Source organism: Acomys russatus, chromosome 32, assembly GCF_903995435.1.
Source record: "Acomys russatus chromosome 32, mAcoRus1.1, whole genome shotgun sequence".
NCBI lineage: Eukaryota > Metazoa > Chordata > Mammalia > Rodentia > Muridae > Acomys > Acomys russatus.
The window spans coordinates 4198157-4217175 of NC_067168.1; the positions used below are offsets into that span (position 1 = coordinate 4198157).

General features: G+C 44.8%; 1 protein-coding gene across 1 annotated transcript in view; it reads right to left on the bottom strand.

The window, feature by feature from the left end:
* Positions 1-4707: 4707 nt before the first annotated feature.
* Scg3 (secretogranin III) overlaps positions 4708-19019 on the bottom strand; it is a 37340-nt gene continuing 23028 nt past the window's right edge. Inside the window, exons 11-12 of the mRNA XM_051140516.1 lie at positions 10926-11006; positions 4708-5201 (exon numbers count right to left, since the gene is read on the bottom strand). Coding sequence (XP_050996473.1) covers positions 5083-5201; positions 10926-11006 — 200 coding nt within the window. The 3' untranslated portion in view covers positions 4708-5082. The remainder of the gene's footprint in view (positions 5202-10925; positions 11007-19019) is intronic.

Consider the following 19019-nt stretch of genomic DNA (forward strand, 5'->3'; position numbering starts at 1 on the left):
GTTACTAGGTTCAGTAAGTTTGACAAGGCTACACAAGTCTCTGGGTGTCCACAGAAACTTCCCAATACTTACCCCTTCCCAGCTTCTCCCACAGAGCAAAATGGAGTTTGGTTTCCTGCTTTTGTTCTCCTACTTGTCCCCCTCTGTTCTTTTCTTTCCCTCTGTTTTGCCCCATTGTCTTACACTGACCAGGAGCAGAAGCCTCGGGCGCTAGTGCCGCACGGCCTGCAGTGCCAGAAGATCATTGTCTTCGTTACTGTTCGGTTGCTGGGCGGAGGCACCAAGGCCAAGACAACTTAAGAAGAAAGAGCTGATTTGGGGCTTACAGTTTGAGGTGCGAGTCCATGACCGTTACGATGGTGACACGCGGCAGCTGGCAGGCAGGCAGGCAGGCAGGCGTGGTTCTGACCAGTGCTGAGTGCTCATATGTTGATCCACAAACTCTAGGCAGAGAGAACACACTGGGAATGGCATGGGCTTCCGAAACCTCAGTGACACACCTCCTCCGTCAAGGCCACACCCTCCTAATCCTTCCCAAACAGTTCCACCATCTGGTGACCAAACCTCCGCAGTCACAGACCCAGCCTTGGGAGGGCCAGCAGGTGCCTGATGGGAAGGGAAGTTCTTCCCTTGCTGGCCTGTTTCTCACCATGATCCTTTGTGTCTTCTTTGTTTCTCACAGCACCCTTGAAATAGGGTGGTGTGTGTGTGTGTGTGTGTGTGTGTGTGTGTGTGTGTGTGTGTGTGTGTGTCTATGCATGTATGTGCTTGCGTGTACACACATGGACTCCAGAAGTTGACATCTTCCTCTATGTCTTTCCATGTTATTGGTTGACTCAGGGCCTCTCCCTGAATCTGGAACTCACCAATTCCAGCTCGTCTAGCTATCCAGCTTGCTCCAGGGATCCCCTGCCTCTGCCTCATGAGTACTGGGCTTGCAGGGGGCCAGCGTGCCTCCGTGGGTTTTGGGGATCTGGACACTTGGTCCTCATACTTGCTCAGCCAGAGATTTTTCCACTGAGCCACCCCCCATCCCCCATGCTCTTTATGTGTGTGCAAGAGGTCTGACCTCAGTTGCCCAAGCTTGCACACGGGCCGTCTCCCCAGCTCAGAACTGGTCATTTTCTTCGTGGTGCTTCATTGGTTTTTTGGTGTTGTTTCTCAAGCTGTGGAGATTTCATTGGGAAAGGAGAAAACAAGGAAGACAGAAGAGGCCCAAGCAAACTACTGTGGGATATACGAATAATAAAAAAAATATATAGTTATGTTCAGCAGAAAATTGTTTAATTTGACACAAGAGCTCAAATTTCAAATTATAACCAGAGGCTCAAATATATTTCTCGAGTGTTTCATTTTTTTCCTGTCAGCAAATTCTAGCTAAAATGTCTCTTATCTTCAAATATTCAGTAATTTCATAGTCACAGTTTAGCTGTACGGGAGTGGAGGGATTCATTTGACAGGATTTTGTTATATCCTAGGATTGAAGAGACTCTAGCCAGCCTGGGTGTGACCAACATGGCTCTGGCAGGCCTTGCTTCTTTCTCCCATTCCGCCCGCCTTGCTATTACAGTCCTAAAGCTAGCCACCAATGTCTAACACCTCCTGACGTTGAGTACCAAGGTCTAGTTATCAAAGTATTGAGGCCCAACAGTGAAAACACCCCCTTTGGCTACCTTAATTAACATGCCCAATTAAAATTAAACAGCTCATCCTATCATGGGGCTTCTCCCCTTTTACCTATGGGCAACATCTGTCTCCTCTCTATTCAGAGGCAGGTGTGTGTGTGTGTATGTGTGTGAGTGTGTATGTGTGTCTATATGTGTGCATGTGTGTGTGTGAGTGTGTGTGTGTGTGTGTGAGTGTGTGTGTATGTGTGTGAGTGAGTGAGTATGTGTGTCTATATGTGTGTGAGTGTGCATATGTGTGTGTGCGTGTGTGTATGTGTGTGTGTGAGTGTGTGTATGTGTGTGTGAGTGTGTGTATGTGTGTGTGAGTGTGTGTGTCCTTCCCCTCTCCCTTGTTTCCCTGCCCCCTCTCCCTCATCCTCTATCTCCTGCCTTTGTCTCTTATCCCCTGCTCTCTGTCTCCTTATGACCTCGGCATAGAACCACTGTAGGGGACCTAGATCCTCAAACCTGGCTCCTGCCCCAGTGTCACCTCCTCTTGACTTCATGAACTTGAGCCTACCCAGTGTCCCTGATCCCTCTGTGGAACGATGTTCTTGTTTATAAAATAGGATCAAGTGCACCTCTTCAGTCTTGGTTACTAAGAGGCACTGATGAAAACTACAATAAAATAAAAAAAATTTCTTACTTAAAAAAATCCTGCATAGAGGCAGAGGCAGGCGGATCTCTGTGAGTTCAAGGCCAGCCTGGTCCACAAAGAGAGTTCCAGGACAGCCAGACCTATTACACAGAAAAACTTTGTCTTGAAAAACCAAAAGCCAAAATCCCAAGAAAATAAAATATAAAAAAATAAATAAAATCTTGCATAGATACTTAGGTATGCTTTAAAAAAGTGCGAGAGGAAAAGACGATCCAGCCCAAACCAGTTTCCTATCTGAGGTCGATGCAGTCTGTGTGAGGCGGTTCAAGAGGAGTTGGTGGAGTTAGCACAGGTGAGTCATTAAACAGTTTGAGTCACTGTGCTTTGTCAACTATAGTTTGGGCAAAGACGTTTTGAACTCTCCACACTCTCTGTGAATGGGTGCTGGCTTCTCTAGAACAGGCGGAGAGATTAGTTTGTGAGCACTGCTTTGTGTTTTGCTTGCCTCTGTAGCTCTCTGGGAAGAATTATCTTCCAACTGTGAAAGCCCAGTGTTAGCTTGAGGATGGGAGGGGCTTCTGAACAGCAGCACAGGCACCATCAAGCCACCGGAAGTATAAACAGACAATCACCAGGCTACCGGAAGTGTGAACAGACATTCACCAGGCCACCGGAAGTATGAACAGACACTCACCAGGCCACCGGAAGTATGAACAGACACTCACCAGGCCACTGGAAGTATGAACAGACAATCGCCAGGCCACCAGAAGTAAGAACAACCCATTCACAAGGCTTGTTAGGGTTATGGTTCCAGGCAAGCAAATATACTATTTTTTTGTGCAATTACTTTACACTGAGTGGTGCATTCCAATGCCACATTTGATTTGGGAGCACCGACATCCTAAGAGGACCACTGAGCCATGTAGTTTGTTTTCAGGCTCGTGTTTGTGGTGGTGGCCAACAAACAAGTGGCAGGAACTTAAAGTCCATAACCTTCTTTCTTCTTCTGTTTTTTTTTTTTAAATCTATTTCTGCCACGTTGCTTGGTCCTTTGGTCTCTAGTAAGATAATATGGCTTAGGTCCAATCCAGTGTAGACAGCTAGAATGTAGTGTGGATTTTGACTTTGCTTTTGAATGCTGTGAGACTTCATTCGACTTTTTTTTCCCCTTATAAAGGAAAGTGTTTAATTGGGATTGGCTTACAGTTTCAGAGATTTAGTCCATAAATTGCCTGTGGGGAAGATGGTGGCCTGCAGGCAGACATGGTACTGAGAAGGAGCTGAGAGTGCTACATCTTGATCCACAGGCAGCAGAAGAAGACACGGGCCTTAGCTAGAGCATGGGAGACCTCATATGTAAGCCGACAGTGACACACTTCCTCCCACAAAGCCACACCTGCTCCAGTAAGGTCACGCCCTCCAATAGTGCCCCTCCCTATGGGCCAAGCATTCAAACCCAGGAGTCCATGGGGGCCATGCCTATTCAAATCATTTGGCTTCTTCTTCTTCTTTTTTTACTTATGTAAGCAAATATTTCTTTTTCTTTTCTTTTTCCTTTTTTTAAATTAATTTATTCTTATTACATCTCAATGGTTATCCCATCCCTTGTATGCTCCCATTCTTCCCTCCCCCCCCATTTTCCCCTTACTCCCCTCCCCTATGACTGTGCCTGAGGGGGATTTCCTTGGCTTCTTAACTATACAAATATTTCTCTGTATTGAGTGAGCAGGAAATGTCTGAAAATAAATAAAAAAATTAAAAAGGAAAACACAGCTATAGAGTAAATTGTTGATAAATTCAGTGTGTGTGTGTGTGTGTGTGTGTGTGTGTGTGTGTGTGTGTGTGTGTGTGTCTGGTTCTGAGGATTAAATCCAGGCCTTCCTTTATGTAAGCATTCTGCCACTGCTGTATTCCCAGGCTAAATTCAGTCATTCTTGCGCTCATTTTCAACCTCCTTTTTGCGTCATTGGGTCCAACAGAGAGCCGATTAAAGGGCAGTCCAAACCGAGGTGTTTGTTGTTTGTGTGTTTGGGGAACATGGAAGAAGTGGAAAGAGTGAGCAGTTTTCAACCTGCGGGTCACGACCCCTTTGGTTCAAATGACCCGTTCACAAGGGCTTGCCAAGAGCACTGGAAAACACAGACATTTACATTATGACTCATAATGTAGCAAAATTACAGTTACGAAGAAGCAATGAAAATAATCTCATGGTTAAGGGTCCCCACAACGTGAGGAACTGTGTTGGGGGGGGGTTGGCAGCATCAGGAGGGTTGAGAACCCCTGGACTAGAGCGAGGACAGTGATATAATTCTATTTCAATTAAAACCTTTAAAAGAAAAGAAGCAGCTGTTTCTCAGAGCATCAAGGCTAGGAAGAAATGTGGGTTTATTTCGGTGCCCAGCAGAGACCTGCTAGTGGAAATAACATCATGTAACCAACATCCAACAAGGTGCTCAGGTGTCTAGCATGCCTTGAAACGGGACCTCTCAGATATCCAGGGGGCTTAAGACGGCAGGAAGAAGATTCAGATTTATGTTCAACCCATTAGAGGCTTTTCCAGAGCAGCACATCTCTGATTATAAAGTGTAAATCCAAGGGGAAATAGGGTTCTACATACAAAACCTTAGCTTACATACGTTACTTTTCATAAAGTATTTATGGCAAGAGAGCTCTATTTGACCCACTTCTAAGGGAGTAACTACTTTAAATTCAGCACATTCTAATACTCCAGGGCTGGTAAGTCTGTCACCGCTGAGTTAGTTTTTAAGCTATGTTGTTTTTGCTGGAACAACAGGAAGGCTCGGTTGCCTGCCATTTTCACAGGCTGCTGTAGATGCGTTTGATGGCATTGGCTTCTTCCTTATCAAGGATGCCTTTTTCCACATAAGCATCAGCTTGCTGGTTGATGAAGTCCCTCATCTTTGAAAGGTCATAATCTAGAAAACATTATTAGAATATTGTGAGAAAAGATCAGGAAAAAATAATTCCCACCACAGTGTTTGTTTATCATCAAGAGACGTTTTTATGGCTGGCATGGTGGCACACACCTTTAATCCCAGCAGAGGCAGGCAGATTGTTGTGAATTCGAGGCCAGCCTGGTCTACAATGTGAGTCCAGGACAGCCAAAGCTAACACAGAGAGACTCTGTCTCAAAAAACCAACCAACCAACGAAACAAACAAACAAACAAACAAAAAACCCAAACCAAACCAAACCAACCAACAACCAACCAAACAAACAAAAAACCCCAAAACAAAATAAAGTATTTCTAGTTACCATATCTCTCCACCACAATCCTTGGGCATATACCCTTGAATTTGACCAACAAAGAAATAGGCCCGTAGTCCAGGGCTTTGCAAATTTTAACGTTGTTTTGTGTGTGTGTTTATTAATTATTTTTATTTTATGTGCATTGGTGTTTTGCTTGCATGTATGTTTGTGGGTGTCATATCTTGGAGTTACAGACAGTTGGGAGCTGCCATGTGGGTGTTGGGAATTGAACTCAGGACCTCTAGAAGAGCAGTCAGTGCTCTTAACCTCTGAGCCATCTCTCTAAGGCCCTCAAATTTTAATGTTTATGCAGTACCCAAGGCTCTTGGAGAGTTGCGGATTCACATTTAGGTCTGGGGAGAGGACTCAGGCTTTGCACTTTTAACAAATGCCCAGAAGCTGCTGATGCTGACAAGAATGATCAAGACCCAAACCCTCAGCAACCCAAACCGGTAGCAACACTAGGGTTAGAAGGAGCTTTTCCAACTTGAGCTTGTAGTCTCAGCCTAAGGCCTCATTGGTGGGGTAACACACAGTTGTTTTTGTTTGTTTTCCTTTGTTTTTTCCAAGTTAAGAATTTCCATGATCATTTTGTGGCTGTTTGAATTGCATACATGGAGCAAAGGGTCAAGCCTTTCATGTTTCCTGTGTCCTATGTTCTTAAAAATTTAGGCAAACCATCAAATGATGCACCCAAAATAAAAAGGTTCCCCCAAGTAAGACCACACCATCTTTTTAAAGACTCCCACACTCTTCCCCATATCTCCTTGGCTCTTCAAGTATTAATTTTTATTTCTTTGCTTGAAACAGGGTTGTGCTCTGTGATTCAAACTGGTTTACAACTCACTCTGAAGACCAAGGATTTGAATTTGAGGCAATTCTCCTGCCTCAGCCTTCTGAGTCTTGGAATAATAAGCATTATGACACTATGCCTATTTTGTGATTTACCTTAAAAAAAAAAAAAAAAGCACACCTTTTTGTCTTTAGGGCTTTATACAGGCCAGCACCTGGGAGGAGGAGGAGGCCGAATGAGAATTTCAAGGTCACCTTCTACTATTTAGCAAGGCCCTGGTTTGAAAAACAAGAATCAAGGGGCCTGTGTACTGCATGAGAAATGTCCACCAGAAGCTTGTGTATCCCTCACTGGGCCTTGAGTTGGTGGCGCTTAGATTACTAAACTCTTGCTAAAGGGGGTACGTCACTGTGGACAGGCTCTGAGTGCTTACTGCCTTGCCCTACGTGTGGCTCTTCATTCTCTGCTGCCTGTGAGTGGCTGGAAGGTGCTGTAGCTGTCTGCTGCCTTGCATCTCTCGCCACTGTGGACCCTTCCTCTGGAGCTGCAAGTCCAAACTAACCTTTCCTTCTATAAGTTGCTTTTGGCATTTTAACACAGAAAAGGAAACAATACAAAATTATATAAGACTTGGTCATCCTCCTTACCACATCACGTAATTCTCTCTCTCTCTCTCTCTCTCTCTCTCTCTCTCTCTCTCTCTCTCTCTCTTTCTCTCCCTTTCCTGGGTTTTATAATGAGAGTCAGGTCACCCAGGCTCCTAACAAACAGGGAATAAAGATCAGAACTTTTCTTCCCAAAGCTTTCCTGTCTACACAGCCACATCCATGGCATGACCCTAGCACCCAGACCTCCACAAGCCCCGGGACACACCTCATGTACACCCAGCAGAACTCACAGGGAAGGGGAGGAGGCAGAGCACACCATTTTCCACATGGTGTCCTTGCTTCTTGGAGGCAAAAGAAAGCACCAGAGACAAGGCCCTCATTGTGAAGGTTTCTCTCAGGCCCTTCCCTCTGCAAGCACCAGGGTGTCAGGCTCCTATCCAATGATGGGTCTCTCTGGAAGGGGACAGGATGGGAGCAGCACAGTGCTGGCTATGACCAGAGGGCTGATGCACATGTGAGTCAGAAGGGTTGGTGCGGCTGCAGTTTGTACCTTCTTTGGAATGCAGTATGGTACATGGTGAATTTCTTTGATACTAAGAGGGAACATTGTAATTTGAGATTAGTGCTTGGTAGCTTTAGTGGTACACAAAAAGATACATTTTTAAACAGTGACAAAGTTGATGAACTATAGTCTGTATAAAATTTGTTTGTATGTGTCCATATTTATATAAGTATGTGTGTGTGTGTGTGTGTGTGTGTGTGTGTGTGTGTGTGTGTGTAAACACCTGTGTGAGTGGCTGCCTTCCTTTTTTGTTCTTCCTGTTTGTCTTTTGAATGAGCATTTCCTTTGGCCTATTCCTTCATTTGTTTATTTATCTATTTATCTATTTTGTAGTACAAAGGATTAAAGTCAGGGCCTCCTATTTACCAAGAAGCTATATGCCCAACTATTTTGTTTTGTTTTTGTTTTGAGACAGGGTCAGACACAGTTGCCAGGACTGGTCTTGAACTCACTTTGTAGCCTTATCTGCATTGGATTCGTGATGATGCTCCTGCCTTGGGCTCTCGAGTGATGGCTGGGATGACAGGTTGTGAGCTCCCATACCAGACTCAGTGCACCGCCTGACTGCATCAAGGGGTCACATGGAGTGACACACATGTACTAGGTTTGCGTTTGTTCAATCTATGATGTTGCACAATGGCACAATCCCTAATAGCACACTTCTCGGAACATAGCCACACTGGCACACAGGCCCCGGGAAGCTCCCTGTCATCTACAGGACCCCAAAGTTTCACAGAGACATCGCTCCACAGCTGCACTGGCTGGGCACCCCTGCACAGTTGCACTGCTGGGCACCCCTGCACAGCTGCACTGGCTGGGCACCCCTTGCACAGCTGCACTGGCTGGGCACCCCCTGCGCAGCTGCACTGGCTGGGCACCCCATGCACAGCTGCACTGGCTGGGCACCCCCACACAGCTGCACTGTCTGAGAATCCCCTGGGAATTACTCTGGCCTGTGTCCTTTCCTCAGAGTTCATTAGCTTCTCTTCCCTGCTCATGCCCTCTGTTTGCCATGCTTCAGCCTCACCATTTCTGGTCCAGATCATGGGCGCCTCCTGCCTTATTTTTCAATCTGTAACCACATTACTGCTGGATGCTTTTCTTTTCTTTTCTTTCTTTCTCTTCTTTTTAGAAAAGCAAATTAGCTTCTAATTTAGGCTAAAGTGGCTAAGTGGCTAAAATTGTCCTTCCCTGTGGGGTATGCAAACCTCTTCCTGGTCTGGCTGCCATCACTTCCTGCATCTGTCTGCAATCCCTTCCCAAAGACATGCAGGTTCCTGGGAAAATAAACAGCTCCGGTTCCTGGACCACAATAGCCTCTTGCCCACTTATCTACTGAACCCATCACCTCTCTCTCCTCAGGAGATTCTTCCTTCCTGCAGCCCTGTGCCTAACTGTCCGTGTTGCCAAGACGACCCACCCTACCCTCTTAGCACCTCAGTGCTCCTATGTCTAAGGGTACAACCAGGGCCCCAAGATTTGGGATGCTTCCTTTGTGTATGTGTGTGGGGGGGGTGGGAGTAGGGGGGATGAAGTTGGAGGCGTGGGTGGGATGGTGAGTGGATGCTGTATCTCTTAACTACTGAGTCTCTAGCTCCAGACTGAAGATCTTAATATAACACCTTGCAACTTAATATAAAACATTGCAACTGCTAGAGAAAAACAGCTAAAGCATTTCCAGATACAGGCATACACAAGAACGTTCTGGAAAGGATTCCAGCACTACAGGAAATACCTCCGGGGCATGACAAGTGGGATCACATGGCATTAAAATGCATCCATAAAGTGATCACTGGGGTGAAGAGGTGGACAGAATGGGAGGAAATCTTTGTCAGCTGTACATTGGTCAGGAAGTTAACACCTAAACTGTGGAAAAAAGTGGCAAAAGTTAAACATCAAAAAGCTAAATTGTGGCAGCTGGGGGCATGGATCAATTGGTAAAGAGCTTGCTGTGCAAGCGTGAGGATCTGAGTTCTGAGCACCAGGGGGACATGGTGGGTGTGAGGGAGCACAGCTGCAATTACAGTGGCTTTGGCTGTCCTGGAACTCGCTCTGTAGACCAGGCTGGCCTCAGATTCACAGAGACCCACCAGCCTCTGCCTCCCGAGTGCTGAGATTAAGAGTGTGTGCCACCAGACCTGGCTGAGATAGGTAGATTCTTGAAGCTCATTGGCCAGCCAGTCTTGCCAATTGGCTAGCTTTTCAGGTTCAGTGAGAGATTCTATCTCAAGGGCCATTGAGATGGCTCAGCAGGTAAAGGTGCTTGAGGACAAGCTTGGCAACTTGAGTTTGGTACCCAGGACTACACAATGGAAGGAGAGAACTGACTCCTGCAAGCTGTCCTCTGATCTCTAGTGACCTGCCATGGCAGGCATGTACCATCTCCCCAAATGTGATGATGATGATGATGATGATGATGTAAAAGGCAATTAAGGGAGACACCTGATGCAATCTCTCACCTCCCACATAGACACATGTGTAAATGCACCCACACAAATCGAATTCATCCAATGAAGACATGGGAAACGGACTGAATAGGCAGTTATTCTTTGTTTGTTTATTCATTTGTTTTTGAGACAGGATCTCCCTATCCTGAAAGACACTAGTTAGACCAGAATAGCCTCTAACTCATAGAGATCCAAACAATGGATGACATTTTATTCACCTGTAAAGAAACATGGAATTATGAGGATTGCAGGAAAGTGAATGGAACTGGAGATCATGTTAAGTGAAACACACCAGCCCCAGAAATATAAGTAGCATGTTTTTCTCTTAGATGCAGATTCCTGACTTGAACTCTTACATATGTCTTGTGAAGGAGGGGTGTGTGTGTGTGTGTGTGTGTGTGTGTGTGTGTGTGTGTGTGTGTAAGAACATAGGATATGAAACAGGAAAGAGGTCCATGAAAGGGAAAGAAGAGCTCTTACAGGAGACAAGGGTAATGAAATACGTGTGACAGGAGAGTAGAGCTCCTGAAGGGGAAGACCAGCAGGAGGTGGGAGGGGCAAAGCAATGGAGGAGGCAGGGAGGGAGACCACCAGGGACAAAGAATTATGAAAATACCATGAGGAAACACATTACTTGGGCCGTGTCAAATGCTCTTAATCCTAGAACTAGGGATGCAGAGGCAGGCGAAATTCTGTAATTTTGAGGCCAGCCTGGGCTACATAGAAAGTTCCAGGCTAGCTAAGGCTGCACAATGAGACCTTGTCTCAAAAACAAAACAAACATGCAAATGAAACCATTTTTTTCCTCTATAATGTAAAGAAAAATTGAAAGAGAAGTGGGGTGTATCCCCCTTGACAACTGAGAGTCTTTGAGCTTGGGAGGAGACTTTAACTCGGTCAGTTTGACTGCAAGGATTGTAGGTAACGGGAATCCTGGGAAATAGGTAAAGTCTGTGATGTACGGCCACAGCCAGCCCTTACCTTCTTTGTTGCCTTTTTTGTTGTGTTTCTTCAACCATTCGATGTTTTTTCTAATGGCTTCCAAGTAGGCTTCTGTTTTCCCTGAAAAGGCAAGAAAGTCAGATGAGACACACATACGATTTCACCACGCCTTTTTCTATACACGTGTGCACACACGTGCTCATGTGTAGGGGGTTTTCAGTGAGAACACTTGCAGACAAGATGCGAGACACAGACCAACTTGGTAAGTCTCAAGGACAGTTAGTGTCACGCCACACAAACTTAGTTTGATGTCTACTTAGGCTCTTTAAAAAAAAAAAAAAAAAGATCTATTTTCTTTTTAACTGTGTGCATGTGTATGTGTGCCTGTGTGGGTATGTGCATGTGTGAGTTCAGCTGCCTCACGGAATCTAGAACAAAGCATTAGATCCCCTGAGGCTGGAGTGGCAGGCAGCTCTGAGTCGGCTGTCTGTCATGGGTGCTGGGAGTTGAACTCAGAGAGCACTGTGTGCTCGTAACCACAGGGCCATCTCTCTAGCCCTAGCTTAGACATTGATTCCATTTAGCGGACAGATGGGTCCCCATGGGTTTTAGATAGGGTGATTTCTGGTTAGGGATGATGCTGAGGTAGCAGTCTCTAGTCAAGGGTTGAAGGTTCAGCATCACTGCCTGTAGGATAAATTCATCACTGCCTGTAGTGTACCTAAGCCAAGTCAGCACTGGCCTGGAGATGTGGAACCAGGCCTTTGGTTTGGTCAGCTCTAGTAAAAATCCTTCAGGTATATGTGTTCTTGGTGGAGTTTCCCAGAACCACTGAGCATATGCTCTGGAATACCATTGACATTGTTGTCTGGAAGTGGGTATCATTTCCTTAGGAGTGAGGGCTCATTTTGGATAAGGCTAAGAAATGATAGCATTGGAACCTGAGCTGTAATCTTCTTAGTTTCTCATCCATGCATCATCTATCTGAAAGACCGGATCCCACCTCCAGGCACAGATGCTGATATGGCTCATCCTACAGATGAATATACAGGTATATATAATACATGTACATACATGAATATAGCTCATTCTTCATGAATTCTCCATGTTCAAAGTATATGTACCAAGATACCAGGTAGCGTCCCTCTCTCATTTACAGCTAACAGGAGTAGAGAGGCCTTTAAGGTCCAGGGCCTCTGAACAAGCACTGGCTGCTCAGCTGCAGGGTGGCGATGACCATTCAGTCTGAGGCCACTTGGAGGCCTGAGGCCGCTAGTGTCTACACAGAGCTCAGTCTGATCAGGACTGGGCCATGTGCTCACCATGTGCTACAGGCTGGTCTTTCTGCTCCAAAATGTATTCGCATCTACTCTTCTGTCACAACAGCCTTTTCAGGCAGGCCTATCGTCATCCTTTATTTCACAGATGAAGAAGCTGAGGCACAGAGAGAGTTAAAGCAATAACACACACACACACACACACACACACACACACACACACGGCTAGTTAGTGTATCACTGCCCGGGGATCTGCCAGGGTTCTAGTTTCCACAATAGCCTTTAAGAGGACTCTCAGAACTGTTTTCTTCCTGGACCAAAGCCCATGGCCGACCTCGCTACTATGACCTCAGGCTATCAAGTTCCCAATGAAGTGCTGAGACTCTTCTATGGAAAAGGGATAAACGGACAATAGAAGAGCTTCGCCATGATTTTCGGGCAGCACTATTCACTGTCTTCACCTATGTGGGAGTGGCATTGGCTTGTTTTCATGAATGCCTTGGGTAATGGGGCTGGCAAGATGGCTCAGTGGGTTGTAAACACTTGCTTCAAAAACCCTCATGTCTCAAGTTCGATCCCCAGAACTCATGTGACGTGGGAAGGAGAGAACTAATGCTTGAAAGTTGTTCACTGACCTCTACCCACATGCCCACACCCTATCTCTCTCTCATAAATATAACAATAATTCTTTTAAAAAAAGGACTCAGAACATGTACAAAACAATATCCCCTGGTTTGCACTAACCGCTTAGTACAAGCTGCACGGACACTGCCACTTCTGTTACTTGTTGGTGAGTAGGCCAACAGGATCCAGTAAATTTGATTATTGGTTCATTTGAGACAAGGTCTCTCCATGTTTCCTGATTGGCTTGGAACTTTCTACATAGACCAGACTGATCTCCAACTTGTGGCTATCCTCCTGCCTCTGCCTTCTGTGTATTGGGATTATGGTGTGAGCCACCATAATTCCATGCCCATTTCTGGATTTAGAAACAGTGATTTCTATTTCAAAATAATTAGATGAGGTATTTTGAACAAGGGAAGAAGTATTAGCTCACACTTAATTTTTCTTGTAAAGAATTTAAATCAAGCTAAGGATCCTCATATGGTGCATTTTAATAAATAGACAACAATTTATTACTAGCATATTAGATAACTAGAGCTTCTGAAACCTTTGAGTGTATCTTAATCTATTCATCTAACTATTTAAGTAACTTAAAGCATTCTTTTGAAAACCTAATCTTTGATACCGTATTATATGTGGAAAGCTTATGTGAGAAAAAGAAAATCAGTGCTTACTCACTATTCAAATACATTAAAAGTGCTGAATTAGGAGGGTTAAAATAGCTCAGTTCATAGAGTGTTTGCCTAGCACGTAGAAAGCCCTAGGCTCTAACCCCAGCATCACTCAAACCAGGTTTGGTAGTTCGTACCTGTAATCTTAGCACTTGGGAAGCAAAGGCAGGAAGATCTAGAATTCAGTGTCATCTTCAGGTACCTAGTGAGTTCAAAGCCAGCCTGGAATATATAAGGTCCTGGAGGGGGAATGGAGAGATGGGCATAGTGGCCCACAACTTTAATCCCAGCATGCAGAGGGAGGCGGAGGGTCTCTGTGAATTTGAGGCCAGACTGGTCTACACATTGAATTCTAGGACTGCCAAAGATACATAGTAAGACCCCACCTTAAAAAACAAACAAGCAAACAAAAGAACACACACACACACACACACACACACACACACACACACAGACACACACACACAGACACACACACACACACAGACACACACACACAGACACACACACACACACAGACACACACACACAGACACACACACACACACACTCTCTTTACCTTTGTGCCTCCTTTTAAAGATTCATTAATTTTTATTTTACGTGTATGAGTGTTTCCTGCATGTACGCAAGTGCATGCAAGGAGGCCAGGAGAGTGTGTGGGATTTGATAGAACTGGAGTTATGTGAGGGCTATGAACTGTCATGTGGGTGCTGGGACTAGGACCTGGGTATTCTGAAAGAGCACCGAGGACTCATAAGTACTGAGCCTCACGCCTCCCTTTATTCACACATGATAACAGGATAGATAGAAAATAAACCGACAGATCAAGACTTCCGCTGCCTTGTCCCTGAGGCATATTCACACAGCCCCCTCAGTGGTAGTAAGTCTTTGCTGCCCACTGACACATCCAGATAATTAACACAAACCTAGGGGTAAGGAATCAAGCACCAGCCTTTTAATAAATAACCCTGATATGATTCTAATGTGTGGCAAAGTCTGGCAGTCAGCGCCACCAGTACCGAGCCCTCCACACAATTACTGGGAAGATGGGTTAAAGCAGCAACGAAGTCAGGTGTCCTCTGCTTTCAGAGAGGGGCAGCTGGCCTTTATTTACATTTTCTCTTCTCTGAGCTGTAAAGTAAATCTTTTATTTATGCAGTATTCACTGAAAGCCCATGAGAGTACGCTTTGGAACACTGGTCTATTTTTTTTTCCATTTTATTTCTGCAGTCTTTGGGAAAAAAAGAATAGCTCATGGCTGAGGTAATATGGCACAAGCCTTAGAACACATGCGGAAATAGATGGAAGAGAGCCAGGGTCAAGACTTAGGCCTGCTTCTCTGGCTGTTCTGGGCTTCGGTGCTGTGAGAGAAATACTCCTTACACACAGCCAGCCTGACCTCCTCCTGTTCCAAACAAAAGTAGAAATCCATACAATTAATCTGCCGAGTACAGCAGGCCCTAAACACATTAGAGCTTCAAGAACATTTAAAACAACACAGACAGCAACACAAAGAGCCCCCCCCCCCACATCCCCAACACACAAAACATGCCAGCAAACATGGGTGTTTGCTGACAAGTCTAATGACTTGAGTTCAAGCCACATGGTGGAAGGAGACAACTGATTCCTGAAAGTGGTCCTTTGACCTCTACGTGCCTGTTGTGGTGTGTGTCTCCTCTGTCAGATAAGTCAATAAATGATTTTTAAAAAAAAACCCCAAGTATTTATAAAGACTTGTTTTATGTAATGCTTAAAGCCATGTCAACATTACATGGCTACATTTTGAATTGCATATATCATAACAACCGGCACGGACTCCGAGAAGGGCCCTGGAGCCACTCACTGAGAATGTAACACAGTTGGTAGAGTTCATGCCGAGGATGCATGAAACCCGGCTTTGATCCCTAGCACCACGTACACTGAAATGGTAATGTATGACTGTAATCCCAGAACTCGGGAGTTCAAGGTCATCCTCAGTTACTTAGGGAGTTTGAGGCCAGCTAGGGATATGTCAGAGTTGAGAAAAGGAGGAGGAATAAAAAACAAAAGGAGGGAGGGAGGGGATGGGAGGGGGAGGGGTAGGAGGAATATCATTTCTCCACAGTGATAATATTTCACACGCCCACATAAGCAGAGCCTGGATTAGGAGTCAGGGGTTGTGGCTTTAAAGTCTAGCTATGACTCTCCGGCCATGAGCTCTTATGCTGGTCAATTCACTTCTTGTATGTTGCTTTCTGGTTTGTTCAGGGGTGAATTCTGGAAAGGCAATTTATGGCTTTACATAGGCGGAGACACTTCTTTTGACGTCCAGTCAGAAACGTGGGTTGAGACAAAACCTCCCAAGTTTGTTTGGGCTTCAGTCTCACTTTCTGGCTCAGTGGAGAGGACCAGATGCTGTCTTTGGACATGTCAACAGAGTCCCTGGGGACCTGAATGCAGGCGTGTAGAGGTCTGTTCTTATGCTGCTTAAGAAAGAATCCACATGAGCTGTCAGTTTATGAATCCAATAGGCTGACTTTTCTAGCTTCTATTAAGAAAAGGGAAGTGACTGAGACGTTATTCAGGTGAAAGTCACCGTAGAGGTCACCTTTTCTACCTTAATTCCATTATCTAGCTAGCAACATGACAAATGATGGCACTGCAAGGAGCCCATGGTGCTTCAGTGCCTATCTCATGCCTTGGGTGAGTTTTCAAAAGATTTTCAGGGCCTGGAGAGGCTGCTCAGTGGTTAAGAGCAATGGTTGCTCTTCCTGAGGACTCTGGTTATGTTGCCAGCACCCAGATGATAGTTTACAACCATCTAGAACTAACTCCATTTCTGAGTATCAGATGCCCTCTTCTGCCCCACCTCCTTCCTCTCTCTCTCTCTCTCTCTCTCTGTTTCTCTGCCTCTGTCTCTGTCTCTGTCTGTCTGTCTCTGTCTCCCCCTCCCCATGTCCTCAGAGAAGTATCCTTTCCCACAACACACATTTAAAAATAAATCAATTAGCCAGGTGGTGGTGGCGCACGCCTTTAATCCCAGCACTTGGGAGGAAGAGGCGGGTGGATCTCTGTGAGTTCGAGGCCAGCCTGGTCTACAAAGCAAGTCCAGGACAGCCAAGGCTACACAGAGAAACCTTATCTTTAACAACAACAACAACATAATCAGTTAATTAAAAAATATTTTCAGTGACTCACACATCAAAAGTGCATAATTAAACAGTCAGTTGGCAGGAGGAGCAGCACTTAGGGAATGCTTCGAGTACATTCTGTTGGTCTCTAAAGAAAAACTAAGCAAGCTTCTGGATATGGTTTGAATTAAAATAAGTTTTTCATTATTGGTAAATTCTTAAATTTAGAAATAACTATTGAATAATTCAAATAATAAAAAATCATTATGTAAAAAAAAATACCATTAATCTGTGCCAGGTGTTGTGGCTCAGATCTGTAGTCTCAGCATTTGGGAGGGAGAGGCAAGAGGATCAGCTCAGGAGCTTGAGGCCAGCTTCAGCTACATAATGAATTCAAGTTCAGTCTGCGCTCCTGAGACCCTACCTTAAAAAGCCAAAATAAATAAATACAAATAAGTAAAAAAAAAAAAAAAAAAAACGGTTCCAGTGGAGAGCAATAGTTTAAATCATCTAAATTACATTCAAAAGTAAAATGAATTATTTCTTCTTTCATTGATACATAAAAATGTGTTATCTTTTGTTGTAAAAATTAAATTTGATTTAAAAGTTTAGCTTTTGTTTATGTGCGTCTGCAGGAAGGTGTGCCTCGTGTGTGGTGGTGCCTGAGGAGGTCACAAGAGAGGTCTCTGGGGTTATAGTTACAGGTGGTGGGGAGCCACCGATGTGGGTGCTGGGAATCAGACTCAGATGCTCTTAGCCACTGAGCCAACCTTCCAGCCCCTTTACTAGATTTTCATGAAAGGAAATGCATGTAGACATATTTTGCAAAGTGGAAAGCGGAGTGACACAAGCCCAAGGCATTATTGATGTTGCTAGTATTTCTACACACACTGTGCACAGGTCCAGCATCTGCTTGGCACAGTCAGAATATATTTACTGTGGTTACACAGGACCATCACCTCATACTCCAAGACCCAAGGAGACCCCCCTGAGAATACTTCTGCCCTGTGTCCTACTTACAATTACTCTCTTAACTGCTTTTTAGCCAGGCCATTACCTTATTCTATGTTCTATTTAGCAGTGCCTCGGTGGCGGTGGTGCATCTGGAGGCAGAGGCAGGTGGATCTCTGTGAGTTTGATGCCAGCCTGGTCTACAAAGTAAGTCCAGGCCAGCCAGGGCTATTACACAGAGAAACATTGCCTTGAAAAAAAAAACCCAAACCAAAACAAAGAAACAAAGAAACAACAAAACCAAACCCAAAAGGTCTGTGCCCCATGTGCCTGCTCACCAATAGGTAGGAAGCATGTGAGTGTGCAAGGCTTGTGCTTACCTATGTAGAGGGCGAGACTGAGCTCTGCCAGACACAGAGGCTCATGTCTTTAGTCTCAAGACTCAGAAGGCTCAGTCAAGAAGATTGCCACAAGTTCAAGGCCAGACTGGGCTACACAGTGTGTTCCAAGCCAACTAGGGTTAAAGATCCTGTCTCTAAATAAGGAAAGAAAGAGGAAAAAAGAAAAAAGAAAAAGAGATAGAAACCCAGTCAGCCTTGGATGGGAGGTGACTTGATAGAAATAACTAGAAGCAGGTGGCATGGGATGGGGGCAGGGGCAGGGAGGTATGGAAGGAGGATTAATGTCTGCCCTGCCCCAGGTGAAGCAAGGCTATTTTGAAATGTAACAGGTGTCTGTGTTTTTATTGATTGATAGTGGGTTAGAAAATATCACCATAATGCCCCATATTTGACTGCGTCCCCTGGATGAGGAGACCTGGTGGTGCTCAGAGGAAGGATAGCAGGCTACCAAAAAAAGACTTGATACCCTATGAGCATATACAGGGGGAGGAGGTCTCCCTCAGTCACAGTCATAGGGGAGGGGAGTAGTGAGAAAGCAGGAGGGAGGCAGGAATGGGAGGATACAAGGGATGGGATAACAATTGAGATGTAATATGAATAAATTAATAAAATATTAAAAAAAGAAAGCAAAAAAAAAAAAAGAAAGAAAGAAAGAAAGAAAGAAAGAAAGAAAGAAAATATCACCATAAGTCTGTGCATGATGGTGCATGCCTTTAATCCCAGTACTTGGGAGGCAGAGGTCGGCGGATCTCTTTGAGTTTGAGGCCAGCCTGGTCTACAAAGAGAGTCCAGGACAGCCAGAACTGTTACACAGAGAAACCTTGTCTCTGGAGGGGGGGGGGGGAAAGGAAAAGAAAATACCACCATAATAATTATAGGGCTAATAACAAACGTTATTAGACCGTACCTTTAAATTAACATCAAACCATAGATGCATTTTTTAAAGGCAAATTGATGTGCTGAACTTGTGATTTTTACCAAGTTCTTAAAGGCATTCCCACTGTACCCCTGCGTGAGGGAGGGCTTTGCTTTAAGCACATACACTTGAGTGACCTGTGGTTACCTGGAGAACTATTAAGCAATTAAAGAAATATTGCCC